Genomic DNA, 18,485 nt, shown 5'->3' with positions numbered 1-18,485 from the left:
GCTCCGCCTCGGGGCTGGTCACGCGGGCGCTCATCAGCCCCCTGGACGTCATCAAGATCCGCTTCCAGGTCCGTGCTCCCCTCCGGCCTCGCGTGCGCGCGGCGCCGCGTCCCGGCTCCATCGGATCCGGGCTGAATTCGAACTAGGTCTGGCTTCGGATCGGCTCCTGGCTTGGATCGGGGGCTTAACTCGAATTTGATCTTGATTTGGATTGGCTCGTGATTCGGAGTGGGGGCTGGATTTCAATTAGATCTGGATTTTGATTGGTTCTTGATATGGATTGGGGGCTTGATTTGGATTAGATCTTGATTTGGATTGGCTCTTGATTCCGATCGGGGGCCTAATTCAAATTGGATCTGGTTTTGGATTGGCTCTTGACTTGGATCAGGGGCTTAATTCAAATTGGATCTGGATTTGGATTGGCTCTTGATTCCGATCAGGGGCTTAATTTGAATTGGATCTGGATTCAGAGTGGCTCTTGACTTGGATCAAGGGTTTAATTCGAATTAGATCTAGATTCGGATTGGCTCTTGATTCAGATCAGGGGCTTAATTCGAATCAAATCTGTATTCGGATTGGCTCTTGATTCGGATCGGGGCTTAATTCGAATTACATTTTGATTCAGATTGGCTCTTGATTTGGATCGGGGCTTAATTCGAATTACATCTTGATTCGGATTGGCTTTTGATTTGGATCAGAGCTTGATTCGAATTAGATCATGATTTGGACTAGCTTTTGATTCAAATTGGGGCTTGATTCAGATCAGGGTGAGCCCCAGCCCTGCCAGGCAGACAGGCCCGCTGCCCTGCGAGCAGCCCTGGTGCAGGCCCCAAGTTAACAGTTTGCCTTGCAGCTAATTCAGTTCATTGCCCCTTAAGCCTGGCGCGTAAGGGCTTGTCCCTCCTCCTGCTTTGATGCAGCCCCAGATGCAGCCGCCGTCTGTTTTTAGTCTTGGTGCTGCGCTGTCGTTCGGTCCCAGTTGCGCCCCTGGGCGGGGGTACAGGGGGAGCCCAGGTTTCCAGGATCAGGTCACAGCACGTGGCATGGGTCAGCGTTTAACCATGAGGCTGAAATATATTCTCTGTGCCCTTCTCCAGCTTCAGATTGAGCAGCTCTCCTCCAGCCACCCTCTGGCTAAATACCACGGCATCGTGCAAGCCGCGCGCCGGATCTCCCGGGAGGAAGGGTGGGCAGCCTTCTGGAAGGGGCACGTCCCTGCTCAGCTCCTCTCCATCAGCTACGGGGCGGTTCAGGTAACACGGGTGTCCCCCAAAGCCACCGCGGCCTAGATTTCTTCTGATGTTTTTCATTCATGTGCTGGGTTTATCAGCAGCCTCCTCTTGTAGTGCCCATCAGCTACCCGCCTCTTTGTAAGGGCTTATCCATGCCTCTGGTAAATTGTGTGCCAGGACGAAGACATTTGGCTGGTGTAGAGTTAGGGCTGGAGACTGGATTTAACTGTAGCTCAGCCGCTCCAGTGCTGTGTAGCTTTGGGTGTGTCATCTGTCTTTGTAGTTTGCTTCCTCATCCGTTTATTGGGGATTAGCATATCGATGATAGTGATCGTGCTATTTTACAGGGTGCTGTAAACCTTTAATTCGTGTTTGCCTGATAGTGTTGTCTGTGGCAAGGATTGATGTAAGGGGAAAATATATAAGAGATGAATATTTTATTAGGGAGGAGAGACTCCCAACAGGATTTTCCTAGGGAGGGCTTTTTGTTCTCCATCCTAGGCTGTCCCCCCTGTAGGGAGAATTGGAGAGTCTGAATGCCCATGACCTGCAGCAGTCGACTTGCTGCACTTTAGTTTCTTGGGTGTTATTGGAGCAAACCCTCCAGGAAGCTGCAGCGGAGATGGCTGGAGGCTTGGAGGAGTAGCGGGTTACAGCTGCCTGGTGGACTTTCTCCGTGGAGTGAGGGAGGAGCCAGGAGGTTGTGGTTATCAGGGGCAGGGATTTTCTCCCTGACTCCTGCTTGCATGTGTCTGTTTCTCTGAAGTTTGTGGCTTTCGAAGGCCTGACGGAGCTGGTGCACACTGCCACGCCGTACAACGCCCGCGACTTCTCCGTGCACTTTGTGTGTGGTGGCCTGTCCGCTTGCACTGCCACCATGACGGTCCAGCCGCTGGACACGCTACGCACCCGCTTCGCTGCTCAGGGCGAGCCTAAGGTATGAGTCAGGGGAGGAAAGCTTCGGCTTCTTCATTTTTGGTGGTGGTCATCTCCATTCTGGTTAGCAGGGGAGGTGTGAAAGGCACCTAACAGCCAGCTGGCAGGGTGAGGGTGAGGGTGAGGGCCGGGGCCCTTAAGTGACAAGGTTATCATTGTTGCTAAGTTGTTCTTTGGGTTTCCTGACGTGTCCTTCTTCGCTGTGCTTTGACCTAGCCCTTTTCATTTGACTCCGAACAGGTGATCAAATGAGAAGGAGGGGACTTCTGTGTCACAGTTGCTGGGTTGTTTTTTATTTTGGCAGTCAGCCACATGAGGGATTTATTTCTCGGCTCTTTGCTGAGGGTCTGTGTCTCCAGCCTGCTGTATAGAGAGAGTCACATTTAGGTTCATGCAGTAATGAAGTTTAAAAACAGTCCCTGCTAATCCTATTGTATATCCCATTTATACAAGAATCAGTTGCCTTTGCAGCCAGGCTTGGTCCTCTCCCTCGCCTTCCAGAGGGTGTCTGAATTTGAATCGGGGCCATTTCTTGACTGGACGTCTGCTTGGCCTGCTACGGCATCCCAATGTATTTCCATGAACTCAGCATTAGGATTTCACTGCAGGAACAAGCAGAGATGATAGGTCGAGGGGAACATAACAAGGGCTGCTGAGCTAAAACAGTTGGGGAAATTACCATATACCAGAGACGGAGCCAGACCTTTCAGTATAAGTTTTAACTCATGGAAAGCTGATGTTTTCCAGCCCCCAGCGTAAGGGAACTGATCAGGAGAAGTTGTCACCTATTGAGTAAAAAGCTGTAATTGGCACATTCGGCTATGAAGGGCACCCTGAATTCAGCTCACTTGTGCAGAGCTTGCCCTGCTATTTCCTTGCCCTAACACAGATGTTTTGCCTTGCTTCCCTTCTCTGTCCTCTGGAGCTTGGGTGCATAAGGATTCCCGGGTACCCAGGGTACCCTTGTCTCTTCTTTGCTTTTCCTCACCAGTACCACAGTTTTGGGCAGTTTCAAGATGCAACATCCCATTGGACCTTTTAGAGTAGAGAAACTGCTGGGTCAGTCAATCTCGTGGGGAAAAGACCCATATTTATAGATTTCATAGACATTAGGGGCTGAAAGGGACCTCGTGAGATCATGGAGTCCAGCCCCCCCCCGCCATAGGCAGGAAGTCAGCTGGGATCAAGTAATCCCAGCAAGGAAAATATCCAGATGTTTTTTGAAAGAGTCCAGAGTAGGTGCTTGCACCAGCTCTGGGGGGAGCCTGTTCCAGACCCAGGACACTTGCACTGTAAAGAACTTTTTTCTCATGTCTAGGGTTCATGTGCTTTATATTGTTCATGTGTGTTAATTGTTACATGGCTCACAGTGGTGAGTGCTACGTGAAATGCCCTTGTTAACCTGTTTGTGCCAAATATCTCTGCTGGGAAATGGGATTCCCGATCCTCTCTCTCAGGAGAAAACCTGTCTTCTACACAGCTGACTACGAGCACCTCTCTCAGGAGAAGCTGTCTGCTCCTCGTTTAGGTTTACAGGAACCTTCGTCATGCTGTGGGGACCATGTACAAGACCGAGGGGCTGCTGACCTTTTACAGAGGATTGACACCTACTGTCATAGCCGTGTTCCCATATGCTGGTCTCCAGTTCTCCTCCTACAATATCCTGCAGCAGATGTATGAATGGGTGATACCAGCTGAAGAAAAGAAAGCAGGTGAGTGCTTGGGACAGTGACATCTGCAATTATGAAGGAAGAGTCCAGGGGTTAGAGCATTAGCCTAGGGCTGAAGAGTTGTTTTTTCCTCAACCAGACTTCCCACGTGACCTAAAATAAGACGCTTAATTTTTCTACCCCAGATCTTACCACAAAAATGGGGTTGATGCTTCCTACCTCACAAGAGGACTGTAAAGTGTTCACGTCATGATGCTGATGGCACAGCCATACCACAGACACGTGGCAGATGAACTCTTGAATTAAGTCACATAGCCTGTGCTGTGAAAAGACCATGTCAATACAGCCGTTCCTTTGTCTCTCTTATTTTTGCTATTGCCATGGGCATGGGAGATTCAGCTTCCCCAGGGAAATGCTAGCTTCCCAACCTGTTCCCTATCTTTGGCTTGCACAAGATGATTCATCCAGTACAGTTTAAGATACCCCCCCAAGTTATTTGGGCATTGATCTCCTGCCCCATGACTGTTTTGGGATTTTTAGGCTTGTTTCATCCTGATAAAACCTAATGCCTTGACAGCCCTGGAGACTCATTCTCCCTCTGTCAGAGCCTGTGCAGTGTAAGTATAAATCAGTGCAAATTACAGCTGCTTTAGTGCATCACCAAGTGGAGAGAAAGCCTTCTGTATGAGAGGACAGTTTGTCCCTTGTGCTCATTCATTCTTAGGTGATCGGGGTGTAGCTTTGTGCTGTGGACCTATATCTCTTAGGAAGAGGGCTAAGGCCACCAAACTTGTTTCCCATTGGTTTCTGTACAACCAACAGATGCTGCCAGCTTTTTATCTAAGAGCCAGCCCGGAGATATAGGACCCATCAACCCATTGCTTCTTTTGGATATTGCCACTTGACAGAACAACAGAACAAATCAGTCTTTGAACAAAGGGTGTATTTTTTCAAAAGAGTCACTCACTCAAACAGAAGCTATAGGCTTGAGGTAGGATTTGCTAGATGAGGATCTATGGGTTGCTTTGTGCAGGGGAACTAGATGATTTTATAGGATATTTCTGGTCTCAATTCACATGCAAATTATTCTAATTTCTTTCCTGTAACATATTTTACAAACAGAAGGCAGGGAAGATTTGCATCTTATAGACCAACTCAATTAAAAGACATATGTAGCACAGGCTTTTGTGAGCTGAGCTCATTTCTGCTTGACTTCAGACTCACATGACTAGCCAAGTCTAGAAAGACATTTTACGACTCAGACCTGTATTCTCATCCTGTATTTTCCTCCCTGTTTCAGGTAACCTTAGAAATCTTGTGTGTGGCAGCTGTGCTGGAGTCATGAGCAAAACCCTCACTTACCCTTTTGACCTATTCAAAAAGCGACTACAGGTGGGAGGGTTTGAGCAGGCACGGGCAGCCTTTGGACAGGTGAGAGGTGTTTTGATCCGCTGGTTTTCATGTATTTGGATTTAGGTCAAGAAATGTACCTGGTCACTGGCATCTGTTGTTGAATGGGTCTCCATTGAGTCCCACTTTGGGCTCACAACAGGAGTGTTTGACTTGTTTGCAGTATGCTGTGAAATAGACTTTTAATAGGTTCCCATATATGAGGAAGTCATTGTTCCAATTAAGCAGTTTCCTTGATTAAGAGAAAAGATGATTTTTACTCCCCACAGCATTTTACTGAATTTCATCTATCTTAAGAATTTTTTAAAAGGGAAAAAATGATCCTGTCTTAGAAATGACAAAATCAAGAAGGCTGATTTGTGTGTGTGTGTGTGTGTGTGTGTGTTAAAGAGGTGTTGCAGTTCTAAACTCCGGTCTTCTGTCTTGCTGTGATACGCTACCTAATTTATTGCTTGAATGCAGAATTTTTGCTAGTCCTGCTAACCGCCCCTCCAGCAGTAACTGCCCTTTTACTAGTGGAATACACTGACATCCCAACTTGGACCACGCCATGTCTGTATAACAGCGATAGGCTGAGCACTTCAAAAGGACCTGATGTACCTATCCTCCATGGACCACAGTGAGATTGCCTAATATCTCTCTGGAAACTTTTAGAAAGAAGAGTGCAAGCCAATTAGTCAAGGGTGCAAAACAGATGCAGTGTATCGCTTTGCTAAGTGTGTGGAGGGATGTGATTTTATTTTATTCTTTTTTTTGCTGGTGGGTATCTGTGTGTCAAGATACATTTTGCTATTGTGTATTTCGATTTATGAACTAGATACCCGTTGGTCAGGATGTGTGCCTACAGACTTTATACATCTGAATAAAATACCTCTCAAGTCTCTTAGCATCTTGAAATGAACCCTTGTATTAAAACAAAATAAAGAGAAATGACTTTTCTGCACCACATAAGGAATTTTCCTTCCCTTCAACTTGCTTTAATCATGGGAGTGACTCAGGCAACACCCAGTCTTTAAAGCATTGACAGATTTAAGGCTGCTATGTCGGGAATCCTTGGGGCAAGAAATTTGTTGTCTTCCTCCATTGCATTGCTACTGGGAATCTTTATTCCAGTGAAAAACAGAACTCAAAGAAGCACTGATCCTACTGCTGATAGGTCCTGAGATGTTGGGCCCTGACACTGATAGTAAAATCAATTTTCTGCTAGGTCATTTAAGGTTCTTAGTATTTCAGTTACAACTGTTCTTACCTTCAGAAGCCTGAAGAATTGTACTCATGGTTTCCAAAACAAGCCTGGCTTTAGAGAGGAAAGGAAAATGATACCAGTGCACTGATTCAGTCACTATTCAAGCTCAGTCATGTAAACAGCACATGATGATATAGTATAAAGGTTTTACCTGCATATGGTTAGGATGACTTCCATAAGCTGCTGTGGCAGATGATGTATTCTGTAGCTGTGGTTTCTGCAACTACAAATCCTCTCTGACACTGCCCATCAGCTAATATCACTTGATCCAAAGTCTGTGCGTTTTTGATGCAGCCTTTGGCTTTCTCCCAGGTTCGCCCTCCCTTCCCTTGGTGTGTGGCGTATGTTACAGGTGTGTCCAAAAGAACCCTGCTTGGGTGCGCCTAGCTTGTGCTACTGCTCACTTCATTCTTGCCTCTTCTCCCTAGGTGCGGACTTACAGGGGTTTCATGGACTGTGCCACGCAGATTGTGCAAGAGGAGGGACCCAGTGGATTCTTTAAGGGTTTGTCCCCCAGCTTGCTGAAGGCTGCCTTTTCTACTGGCTTCACTTTCTTCTGGTATGAGCTCTTCTTGAACCTGTTCTGTGCCCTAAAGGACCCTGGGGCAGGGAGGCTGAAGGGGACATGACTTACCTGCCGTGGTTGCTTGGTGGAGGAGCAAGAGTAGTGGTGTCACGTGGAATATGGAGGGGAAGGGCAGGCCCCCCTGCCAAAGCTCCGAATGCACATCTCATAGCTCTGGAGGAAAATGGTGCTTGGCTCTAACCAAAGGACTGCAGGTGACCACGACCTGTCATGGACAATCAGTCTGGTTGCTTGAAGTTGTTACACTCGACACTTTTTGCGTGCCTCCCATGGCATTGGCACTCACCTTGGGAGAAAAAGAAATGGCATTACTACCTATGGCATTCTCTGAAGAGGGATTGGATGAAGTGGGTGAAATCCCACCAGTGATTACAGAGACCTGCCTTGCTTAGCTTGTGCTGCTTAACCAATGTCAACGAGATCTTCAGCTCCCAGCTTGAGGGTCTGTCACTTGCCTTATATTCCTCTCTCTGCTGTACAGGTAGCAGGGCTTGTGTGGAGATGTGCACTCTCTCTATGATCTGCAATTGTCCTCTGTCCCTTCTCTTTGCCACCCTCTCCTCCTATCCACTGACACTTGCTGGCTCCACATCTTCAGCCACTTCACACACCTTGTTTGTGCCAACCTAGGCCAGCTCTTCCTGGAATTGGTCAGCTTTATTATTTTTTCCGAGCCTCCCTTACTCTGCCTGCATGTTCTCCTAGGCATCATTAGGGTTTTCTTTTGCCATTGTAATGTTTTGATAGACAGATCGGCAGCTCTAACTCTTGCTGCTCTCGGGAGGGAATCTCCACCCACATTCCCATTTTAGCTTCTCATGAGGCTGTGCTTTGGTATTGGACTGCAGCGATGAAACAGTCCTGCAGAGATTTTTCAGACCCAGAGTTTCACTTACTTTAAAATGAAGGAAAGTCCTGTAGATATTATTATATATTATATATAGACATACACGCTCACATATAGAGAGAGATACACGTGCACACATACACGCACACGTACAAATATGATTTATTGCTTGCTCTGTATTTTTAGCCAATGTCTTTGTGGAGCCAACGAACACGTTTTTGGCCCACTTGCAAGCACAGCTTTAGCCTAAGTTACTTTGCAGTGCTGCTTAGATAAGGCAACTATTCTGGCAAGATGAGGCTCATTTGAGGCTGAATGAACAGGCTTGTCAGTGTCAGATCAAGTGAAATCAGTGTGTGGTAAATAGAAAAGGGCTGAAGCAGGTAGGAAGGAAGTGCTCTTCTGAAGCTTCAGCTAGTTTTATGGGTAAAACTGATTTATGTAGTAGTGAAACGACTGTGTCTTTGCCTCATCCTGTTGTCTGCTCAGGCTAAGCAGGGTGGGGCCAGGCTAGCATTTGGATAGCAGATCTATGGGGAGAGCCCACAGTGCTACAAAAAAAATGAGTGAATCATTCAGTGAGTGACTCAGAGGGTGTGGCCCCAAGGCCTCTGTGGGATTAGACAGCGCTTTATTACTCTCCAGTAAGAGCCAGTACAAAAGCCTTAAATACTTCTGGTTCTATGCATCTTGGGTCACTTTTTGTCATAGTGGGGGTGTTAGTCCCAGGGACTTGGCCAGATTGCAGCGTGAGCAAGTCCATCCCACTGATCCCCACTCCCTTGGCAATTCCAGTTGTGCATCAGTCTAACTTTTGTCCTGAGCTGTTGTTGTGGGGGTACTTTTCAACAACAGCTGTACCTGTCCTTGTCTCCCTCCACCACCACCACTAGGTGGCATTACGTCGGGGACAAGTGACGCACTGCTTTCGTTCTCGTGCTACCCGGAAGTGGTACAATGCTTTGTATGTCAAGGGCTCTTGCATCATCTGCCCAAGTGTTAGAGGAGTGCAAAGCAGCTAATTCCTGCAGCAGGCAGAAGCAGTATCTGCAGGGCCTGATGGAAAATCATAGAGGAAGCTGAGGTATGAGCCTGCAGTGGGAAGTGGTGCGTATGTAGAGATGGAAGTGATGGCACCACTTAGGGGGGGCCTTCCCTGAGCCTGGAGAAAGTCCTCGAATGGCATTTTCAACAGTGCCTACACCCCACTGATGTTTTCCAGCCATGCCCAATGTCCCTAGCCTTGGTATAAATTGCAATCTGTCCTTCTCTAGCATCTTTAGCCTGTAACCTCTGGAACGTGTGGCACCTGCTAATGATCCTGACCATACAGTATCCCTGGAGATGTAGAGAGGCATTATCCTCCCTTCCGGAGCATGGGAAATTGCAACTGGCCCTTGACTGTCTATGGTTGGGAAACAGTGGGTGAAGTGAAGGGAGGAGACAGACCACAGCAGCGCATCTTCCCATTATCTCTGAGTTACCAGGCCTGTCGGGAATATAAACACTCCATGCACCCCTTTCAGAAAGCTTTTCTTTTCTTTCCCACCATCCTCCCATAAACTCCTGTAAAGCTCTTCTGTAGCCATGCAGATGCACAGTAGATCTGACTGGGAGTGACAGGTATGGAGTTGAAGAGTCAAGGGTCTTTTCTGCCTTTGGTCATTGGAGTCGTGGAATTGCAGAGCACCTGCCCCGCCTTGGGGGAACGCTGTTCTTCGAGTGTGTGGCTGGGGCTGGAGACAGCCCTGGCAACAGTCAGAGAGGCTGAGGCTGGTTTGTTGTGCGAACACCACCGCTGCTACACACAGGGCATTGGAGCAGGAAACGGGAAGTTTGGAGCAGATCTTCCTCTTGAGAAATGGCCTCGGATTCTCTGTGCTGTGCATTAAGTGACCCATCTTGAGTTGTCACAGTGCCTTGCCCAGAAGAAAGGGCAAAGAAGTCGGAGTCCTTTGAGGCACTTTGTGGTGCATTTTTGATCCAGAGTGTGTGCTGACGCAGCTCTGGGCTGTGGGTATGGGGCTCTGAATGGGCAGAGAGCCTTTATACTGATCCTGGCCTCTGATGGAGGAGGCAGGGGATGAGCAGCTTCAACCTTAGGGTGAAAGAGCCATGGCACAGAGTCACTTTACTACCTGTCTGCTTGCCCACATCATCTGGCTTTAGAGCCTGTCTTCAAAGTGCCCATTGCTAGTCTTTAAATACGAGTCACAAAAGCAGCACCTCTCATTAGGTAAAAGAGACGTTTGACTCCATATGAACAATTAGCAGCGTAGGTTTTACATTTTGGTGCTGACGGGCTTTGCCGGACCAGTATCCCTGAAGCTAGAATCAGAAGAATGGGAGATGAAGATCTGTGAGGTCACCCTCTTCCTCCCACCTGCCATCACAAAACTGTTCTTAGAGAGTATGTACCCACGTTGAGGCCAGTTTCAAGTAGGGTTCAAGCCACCTCCCTGGTGAGTCTAATTGGTAGCAGCAATTGGGATTGTATTCCAATATAATCCTACAGGCGGGGATTGGCTTCGTCTGCAATTCAGCCCACCACCTGCTCAGTGATTGCCTGGGTCTTTTCTAGTGCCTTTTGCCAACGAATTCAAAAGCACTTTACTAGGTAGAGCATTACATGCTGATTGAACATCTGCAGCATTACATGCTGATTGTTGGGATATCTACAGCTGCACCTAAACAGTCTTGAATGGTGGAACTCTACGCACAGACCTTCACTGGACACGGTGCCCAACTGATCTGATAAATCCAGTGGTTTCCCAGTGTTGGCATGTGATTTTTTTTTCCCCATGTAGCATTGACTAGTTATCGAGACTACATGTACTGTAGCACATGCTTCTCAGGATGATGGAAAGCACTGAATGGGTTGCGTTAGTGAAAGAAATACCTGCTCCAAAGTGGGTTCTTTTCCCTTTTGGTTTGAAGGCCTTCCCCTTCTGCAGCTTGTTTCTCCATTGTCTGAACAGACTTTTCCAGCTGCAGTAGTCTTTAGGTTTCTGACCTGCAGCAGGTTTTCTCAATGCACTTAAAGCATGTGCCATTTCTAAAACATTAAATATTTTTATTACATCCATGTCTGGCTCACGTGTCTTTCATCTCTTCACAAATACTTGAATGCATGCAACAGGATGATGAATTGGACTGTGTTAGACAAGTAAACCTTTACTAAGGGCCCCCGTTCACTGCAGTCACAACATAATCGAGGCCCAAAGAATATGAGTGCAGAACCAACCAATGTGTTGCTAGTGACTTTGTCATTAGAGGGCAGCATTGCCCTTCCCCAGGCAAAATGACATTCCAGCTTTTCATCACTGCACAAACAGTGATTATCCAGACAGATTTGCACTGGCCTGGTCAATCCACGGGGCATGAGAGGGCCTGTTGGAGCAGCCACTGTCTGACGCAATTTGCAGATTCATGGTAGACAAAGTTCCAACTTGATCTGTACGTGTCCAGATCCCAGTGTCTCAACTGGATTGGGAGCTGCTAAATTTGTGTTCATTGCAGCTCCTGGTTCAGCATCAAAACTGCTGCACTTGATCTAAAGACACGCTAAGGAGTCAGGCCCTGCATTCCTCACATATGAATCATGAACGATTGAGAGCATGAAGTGTCAGGTATGCCTAAAGCATGCAGTTGGTCAGAGACCTCATTAAGATCACTTAGTGACCCTGTCAAGATGAGCTGGTATTATGCCTTTTTCCCTTCTTCATACATTTTCCCCCCCATCTGTGTACTTCTGCTGTCTTAAAACAAAATACCTGGTGTTTTCCTCTTGTAAGTAAAATCCTAGTGCCAGTGCCTGAGCATGTCTGAGGTGCCCTGCTCCAACATGCTCAGGGATTAGTCTGGCCATTCAGGACAGAGAACAGAAAAGCAAAGGGATTTTGGTTCCAAGTTTCAAGGGCAGTGACAAGCCATGAAGAGAGAACACAGCAGCAAACCTCAGATGCCCAGTTCTTTGCTTGCAAACAAACCCTAAACCTTCAAGTGGAGCATTTGAGGCTGTGACTTTTTTTTTTTTAATTTTCCATATTCCAAGTCAAATTTGCCAAATCCATGAGTCAGTCCAGAACCATAAGTTGCCCTACTACCAGCAAACATCCTCCACCCACATCTGGAGCTTCAGATGTTTCTAAATCCTTTGGCGGGCATCCTACTTGGAGGCCCAAGCCCAGAGACTTGGGGTTTTGATGCCCCCAAGTTTTGCTTGCCCTTAGCCATATGGCTGCAGGAGCCAGCTAGGGAGGTGGTCTCCCTTTTTTCCATAAAGTGGACATAAAGCCAATACCTTCCCACTCCAGCAGCTAAGTGGGAGGTTTACTATACATTATCTTAGCAGGTATTATCCCCATGCCAGGAGAGTGGTCTTCCCCAGGTGCGACTAGGAAGACCGCCTCAGTGGTCATAGTGTTTCCTTGCCAGGCAAGCATAGGGCTACACTTGATCTAAGCTGAGAAGAGACGTTGGCATATTACTGCACAAAAAGAATAATGGCCTTGTGCATTAACTGATCTGAAAGTTACTGCCAGGTGACAGCTGTCAGAGGTGTTACTCGGGCATTAGGGAGAGAGGCATGTCCCAGTCCCTGTAAGAAGTTTTTCCAGCTGCATTAAACACCACCTTGAATACATCACTGAACAACACCCTAAATACATCCCTGAAACATGGAAGATGCTGAATTTTAGCCGATTTTGGATTTAAATTTCATTGCTGAACAACAAGACAGATTTCTATACCTCCCTGCCTGTCCGCCATCTGACACCACCAAGGAAGGAATCCTGTCTTACCTGCGCATCAAAGAGCAACTCACAAAGATGCTCTCATGGACCCAGAGGAACAGGCTTCCACCTTCAGCTTCCTCTGTGCAAAAATGAAGTTTATTTTCTACCTATATGGACTTTTTACCATCTTTAACTTTCCCTGAGCCTGAGGAAGGGCATACATGCCCACAAGCTTGCAGGAAAAGATTTTTTTTTTTTTTTTTTTTTTTGCGATTTCTTACCTGGTCTAATAAAAGGTACCATCTCTGAGCCAAGAGTTCGAAAGTTTTGCACATGGTTTTGCACACCACCGGCATGAATGCAAATCACTTCCCCAAGCTGGCAGTGCCAGCACAGCCCAAACTGAACAGAGCCTGCAGTGGGGGCTTTTCTCCCCCTTACTAAGAGATCCAAGTCCAGGCAGGGCTGGGGCATATTTTCAGTTCAATGCAAGAAATCTGCTTTGCGGCTTCTTTTCACTGTCCCTTGCCTGTGTCCCAGTAGAGCCCTTCAGCCTACCTGGCTCTCAGCCCTCCCCAGAGCTAAATTCACATGGAGAGGCCAAAAGCTGGGACTGTCAAAGACCTGCAGTTCATTTATAGCCTTAGACAGAGAGTTAAGAGGCAAATGCAAATGTTTTCATCCCCAGGTCCTGGACTGATGAAGAGGAGCAGAGCTGGGATGCCCAGAGACGAGTGGCTGGGCTCCAGTGAGCCAGGAGGTGGCACTGCTGCTGTATCTCTCCTCTTCCTCCTCCCCCTTTGGCTCAGGCTGTGAGGAAATGACCTAAGAGGAAACCCTCAGGTCTGCAATGGAAAGAATCCATCCCTCTGGCAACAACTGACCCCGAGGAAGCTTGAACAGTAAGGACAGCAGTAGGGAGGGGGCGCTTTCGTGGTGGTGGGGCCGATGCTGCGAGGATGCCCATCTTGCATTTGCATTCCATGCTCGAGCTGCTGCCTTTTCTCCTGCTGCTGCTGCTCTTCTTGGCTCTGGGTTTTTTCCTGATCTACCTGCAAAAGCCCGAAGCCGAAAGCAAAAAGAACTAGAAGCGGGGGCCAAGTCTCAGCTCTATGCAGAGACACCAGCAAAGCCGGCGCTCGAATCCTGGGGAGGGGAAAAAGATCCCTCGCAGGGAGCGTGCACAGGAAAACCCCAAACAGGTTGGTGGAATCTGCTGATCCCTGGCAGGGGCTGCCCTGGGGAGTTTTGGAAACAAACTTGTGGTTCTTCTGGTTGAAGCCGCATGAAGCAGCGGCTGTTTGAGCAGCCTGGGATATCCTCTGCTTTTGCTGCATGGTTCTTCCTGGTTTGAAAGCAGGCTAATCGCTTAATTCCCTAGTTCTGTTCACAGCTCTGGCAGGAAGAAGGTGTTCCTCCTAATCCAGAGTTTCCCAATCCCCTGGTGGCCATAATCTGTGGGTGGTTTCTGAAGCTTGGGTGTGTGCAGCCACATCTTGTTCAAAGCTGCTGCAAGGTGAAAGCGTTATAATCACCAGGCTGCTCTGCACTCTGCCAGACTGATTTTTTTCTCCTGCTTTATGGCAAACAGTGGGGAAATGGTCCCATGCTGCAGGGCTGTTCGGGTGCCAGGGAGAGGGGTCCCAGCTCTTTGTTTCCCCTCCTCAAGGTCACCCTTTAAACCCACCATGTATGGATATCCTTCTCCAGGCCAAAAGCACATGCTAAATCCTTTTCTTACCTTCCTTAGCATTTGTTGGGTCCTCATCATTGCCATAGCATAGAATCATAGAAAATTAGGGTTGAGAGGGACCTCAGAAGGTCGTCTAGTCCAGCCCCTAATGCTCGAGCATTTCCCAAGCATTAATGTTTTTATCCGCACAACGCCCCTCTCATTACTATCATTCCTGCCTCACAGGAGCACTGGGCCAAAGGACTTGCCCAAGATCACACAGGGAGTCTGTGGCAGTGCTGGGATTTGAACCTGGGTCTCTAAATCCTAGGCTCAGGTTCTAGCCAGCAGGACACTCTTCTGTTTTTGTATTGGTTTTGGTGGGAGCTAGAGGTTTCCATACTGGGAGCACTTTAACCCCATTTCACTGCCCTGGAAAAGGGGAGGCCTGGGTAATTGTTGCTTCTTTCTTCCTGCCTCCTTGCAGACGGTGACCCGGAGCTGGGGCTGGGGTGTTAATAGACTTGGGGGTTGTTTGTGGGCTCTTCCCTGCAGTCTGATGTGGGGAGGCTGCACCCCGGGGGCGACTGGGCTGGGGTCTCCACAGCAGTGTTTAGGCAGTGGAGAGACCAGACTTCACTAGCTGTAAAATGGAGCTTTGAATTGTGTGTGGAAGGGATTGTGTAGCCCGGCTGTGGGCACTAGCCAAGGACTGGGTGTGAGATGCCCCATCTGCCCTGTATCCCATGTTCCTAAGATCCACAGGAACCAGGAACAAAGAGTTTCTTGGAGCAGAATCAGTGTTCGCTTTATCTTGTTTCTCCCAACCTCCCTGTGACTCTCTTGCATTGAATGAAAGGTCGGCAGCAGCAGATGGGATGTGTTGGCCTCTCTCGTGGGGGACCTCTCTTGTCTTCCCTCTGGGCCGAGTTGCTTCTCCTGGTCCTGCAGGGGGTTGTGTTTGGCTGCAGGAGGGAGAGGCAGGCAGGGGAAGCCCCTGCCTCCAATCTCCTTGTGTAGAGTGACAGGTTCCTTGGATGCTCCTTCCCATGTGCTGGGACTGGGGAGCGCCTTCCCCCATCCCATGGCAAAGGAGTGAGACCCTCCTGGTCATTTTGCCAGCTCCTTGTGAGGCTCCATCCCACATCACTGTGAATGAGATGCAGCAACTTGGGCTCTGGGAGTGTTAATCCTCTGACCACGCTGACGACGAACATGGGGTCTCTAGACACCAGAACAGGCTCTGTCTACATTGAGTGTCTGTGTGATGAGTGGGAGCCCCAGGGCCTTCTCCCCAGCCAGCAGACTCAGCCACCGAGTGCCCTGGCCTCTCGTCTGACTGTCCACCTGGCAGAGGGACACTTGGCACAGGATCTTTCAAGACTCCCCAATGGGGAAACGGACAGCGATAGCGAAGAGGACGTCGAGACAACTGGATTGGAAGACAGCGCGGAGGACAGCAGCAGCGGGTCCTCCAGTGGAAGCGACAGTCCTATCCCCATATTCGGGGATAGGACTAAGAGACAAGGGGTTTTGTGAGGGAGATGATGCCTTGCGCACAGGTGCGTGGGAGCGCCATCTCACAGGTACCTATATTGTAATGGGTGCATGTGTTTGTATGGTGGGTTAACGAGGCAATGATCAGTGACCAGGTGTGTGTGTGTATCTATAAAACCTTTATATATCTATATATATCTATATCTATATGCTGAGACTGCAGCTCGGCCTCCACAAGCAGACAGTGACTCTCTAGGTTTATAGGTCAGAGGGCTCCCAGAAAGGTGAGCTGCTGCATGGTGCATTAGGAAAACTGATATATGTGACCTTTCAGAGGCAGGGAAGAGCTGAGTGGAACCAACTGGAACCAACTTCCAAGGGAAGTGGTGCTGGCTCCTACTCTGGGGGTCTTTAAGAAGCGGCTCGATGCCTACATGGCTGGGGTCAATTGAGCCCAGTTTCTCTCCTGTCCAGGCAGGGGGTCGGACTTGAAGATCTACAAGGTCCCTTCTGACCCTACTTCTATGATTCTATGAGTGGGTGGGGGCTGCAGGTGCAGGGACAGGTGAGGTTTCTCCTAGAGCTCAGCCTGAGAAGGGCCTGGGGGTCCTGCATGATTGCAAAGCCTGGCTGGTGTGTGCTGTCCCCCGGGCGGGTAATGGCCTCCGTGCTCTCCCGAAGCCCTGATTGTGGCTGTGGTGCAGCGGGTGAGTCAGGACTGTGGAATTCTGCTGAGCCGACGAAGGCATTGAGCGCTCCACTTGGCCTCTCGCCTCTGGGGTGTTTGTGACACATGCCGCCGGGGCGAGGCTGCAGCACACGCTTGGTGCCGCGCAGACCAGGACTGGGCTCGCACTTGGTAAGGCTGGGTATCCCCTTGGAATAACTGAGCAGAGCATGGCACGGCTCAGCAGTTCTTATGTACTACAGAAAATAACGCTGGGTCTAAGGGGGACTAGTATCTTGGTGACGTCCTTGGCTGTAGAACTTGCTCCTCTTCTGTGCATCTGATGCAATTCCAAGGAAGCCAGTGAATTTGGCCCAGCATTGTGTGGAAGCAGCTGTACCAGTGCCTGAATTGTTGGCTGATGGTTTATGTTTCGAGTCACCCCTGCGCCTCTGTGGTTTTGAAGCAACTTGCTAGTGAGTGAATGGGTGGCAGCACAGGGTAAGGATAGGGGTTTCCCCGTGCTATGCCCAGGCTGCTGCTCCCTTCTGGGAGGGTGGGGGTATTTGTTGCCTTTTTGAACCTGTAGATCAACCAGATTGTCCCAGCAGACAGTGACACAGCCTCGGGGGGCCAGCACCTCCTTGGTGAAGTGTGGCAGAGGGCAAAGCTTAAAGTAATGAATTCCCCGGGTTGAGGGCTAGCTTGGAAAGAAATCTTCAGTTTCATAGATGTAGGGTCGGAAGGGACCTAAGTAGATCATCAAGTCCGACCCCCAAAAGCAACCATGAAGGGACTTGAATCCTCAATCTTCTGATACGAAGTTAGACGCCTTATCCATTAGCCCACATGGTCATCTTGTTTCCCCCTCCTTTCCTTCCCTTCTCCCCCCTCCCCCTTTCCCCAAATAATTGAGTGCCTCAGGGCCCTTGGCACCCATCAGCTGCACAGCCAAGGTGCATGGATAGTTTGGGGAAGGAACTGTATCAAGATCTCCCAGCAAGTCAGGGGTTTGGTAAGAAAGGGATTTCTGGTGCATGCGAACAAAGGACTGTGCTCCAGCCACTGGATCATGCTGCCTTTTTTGCAGGGTTTCCCCAAATAGAAAAGCAAAAGCCCATGCTAGCCTTTGCCTGTCCTCCCTCTGAGCTCAATTGTTGTTTTTTTTCCTAGGGTTTCTTAACTCATCTGCTTCCCAAACTCTTGGAGCAAACCAGACATGGGCGAGACAGGCAAAGAGGAGTACAAGATACAGTCGTTTGATGCCGAGACTCAGCAGTTGCTGAAAACAGCCCTCAAAGGTCAGCAAATATCTCCCTCTCTCCATCACCCCTGGGCCAACCTGCCCTGCCCAGTCTGGCTGGTGGATCTCAGCTGGGCAGTCTGATGCCATTTTGCCATGTTAACTTTAACTGCTGGGTGTGTGGTGGGTGTGATCAGGTGCAAGAACAGGTGTGTTTAGTGGAACGTTTACACTGGGGCTTCTGCTGCCTCCTCCCTGGTATTTAATGCAGCACCTATTCTGGGCTGGGCTCCAGGTTTGGGAAGAGAGTGGTCTCTAATGACAGAAGAACTGTTCTGCTCCCATATCCTTGACTCTCTGTGTGTCCCCCTCTGCCTTGGTATCCCCTGCCTTTCTGCTTCTATCCAGTCCTCCCACCTCTAGCCCTCCTCCCTTCTGTATCTACCAAGTCTCCTCTCCTATTTCTTCCCCCTGACTTCTGGCTTTTCCCACTCTGCCTACATGCCCTCCTTCCTTTGTTCACTTCTCAGCCCCTGACACCTGTCCCTCAGCGTCTGTATGTAAAGCCCAGTAGAGTTTGCCTGTTCAGCTCCCATTTAAACCAGCCTTGGAACAAGGCCAGGGTCTCTGGTTTAAACCCCTGAATATTCTCCCCTGCTTCTACTCTTCACTCCTTCCCTCCCTATCATGATGACTCTCTCTGGCCAACACCTTTAGGAGATATCACCCCTAAACCAACCTTT

At 48.9% G+C, this 18,485-nt stretch overlaps 2 protein-coding genes across 3 annotated transcripts in view; both read left to right on the top strand.

Annotated features, from left to right (window-relative positions):
- The first annotated feature begins 825 nt into the window (after positions 1 to 825).
- SLC25A19 (solute carrier family 25 member 19) lies at positions 826 to 11,006 on the top strand. Its single transcript, XM_025197506.1, has 5 exons — positions 826 to 1,253; positions 1,999 to 2,169; positions 3,697 to 3,880; positions 5,139 to 5,269; positions 6,923 to 11,006. Exons 1-5 carry the CDS (start codon positions 915 to 917, stop codon positions 7,121 to 7,123), a joined length of 1,026 nt encoding a protein of 341 aa, XP_025053291.1. The 5' UTR covers positions 826 to 914; the 3' UTR covers positions 7,124 to 11,006.
- Positions 11,007 to 13,483: 2,477 nt separating this feature from the next.
- Positions 13,484 to 18,485, top strand: part of MIF4GD (MIF4G domain containing) — a 9,615-nt gene continuing 4,613 nt past the window's right edge. The window contains exons 1-2 of one of the 2 annotated variants that reach the window (XM_006018262.1): positions 13,484 to 13,565; positions 17,673 to 17,800. In XM_006018262.1, the coding sequence (XP_006018324.1) occupies positions 17,719 to 17,800 (82 nt within the window). In that variant the 5' untranslated portion in view covers positions 13,484 to 13,565; positions 17,673 to 17,718. Of the gene's footprint in view, positions 13,866 to 17,672; positions 17,801 to 18,485 lie in introns of both variants that reach the window. The other variant, XM_006018263.2, reaches the window with a different exon arrangement.

This window comes from Alligator sinensis, unplaced genomic scaffold, assembly GCF_000455745.1.
Source record: "Alligator sinensis unplaced genomic scaffold, ASM45574v1 scaffold400_1, whole genome shotgun sequence".
Classification (NCBI taxonomy): Eukaryota; Metazoa; Chordata; order Crocodylia; family Alligatoridae; genus Alligator; species Alligator sinensis.
The sequence above is the reverse complement of the archived record's forward strand: the minus strand, read 5'-3'. Positions and strand labels throughout refer to the sequence as shown.

Bases quoted from the DNA above. Each gene is read 5' to 3' on its own strand.
- SLC25A19 (XM_025197506.1), top strand. From the start codon at position 915: ATGCAGCCCCAGATGCAGCCGCCGTCTGTTTTTAGTCTTGGTGCTGCG. The intron at 3,881-5,138 runs GTGAGTGCTTGG...TCCCTGTTTCAG, and splicing joins AGCTGAAGAAAAGAAAGCAG to GTAACCTTAGAAATCTTGTG. The intron at 5,270-6,922 runs GTGAGAGGTGTT...TCTTCTCCCTAG, and splicing joins CACGGGCAGCCTTTGGACAG to GTGCGGACTTACAGGGGTTT.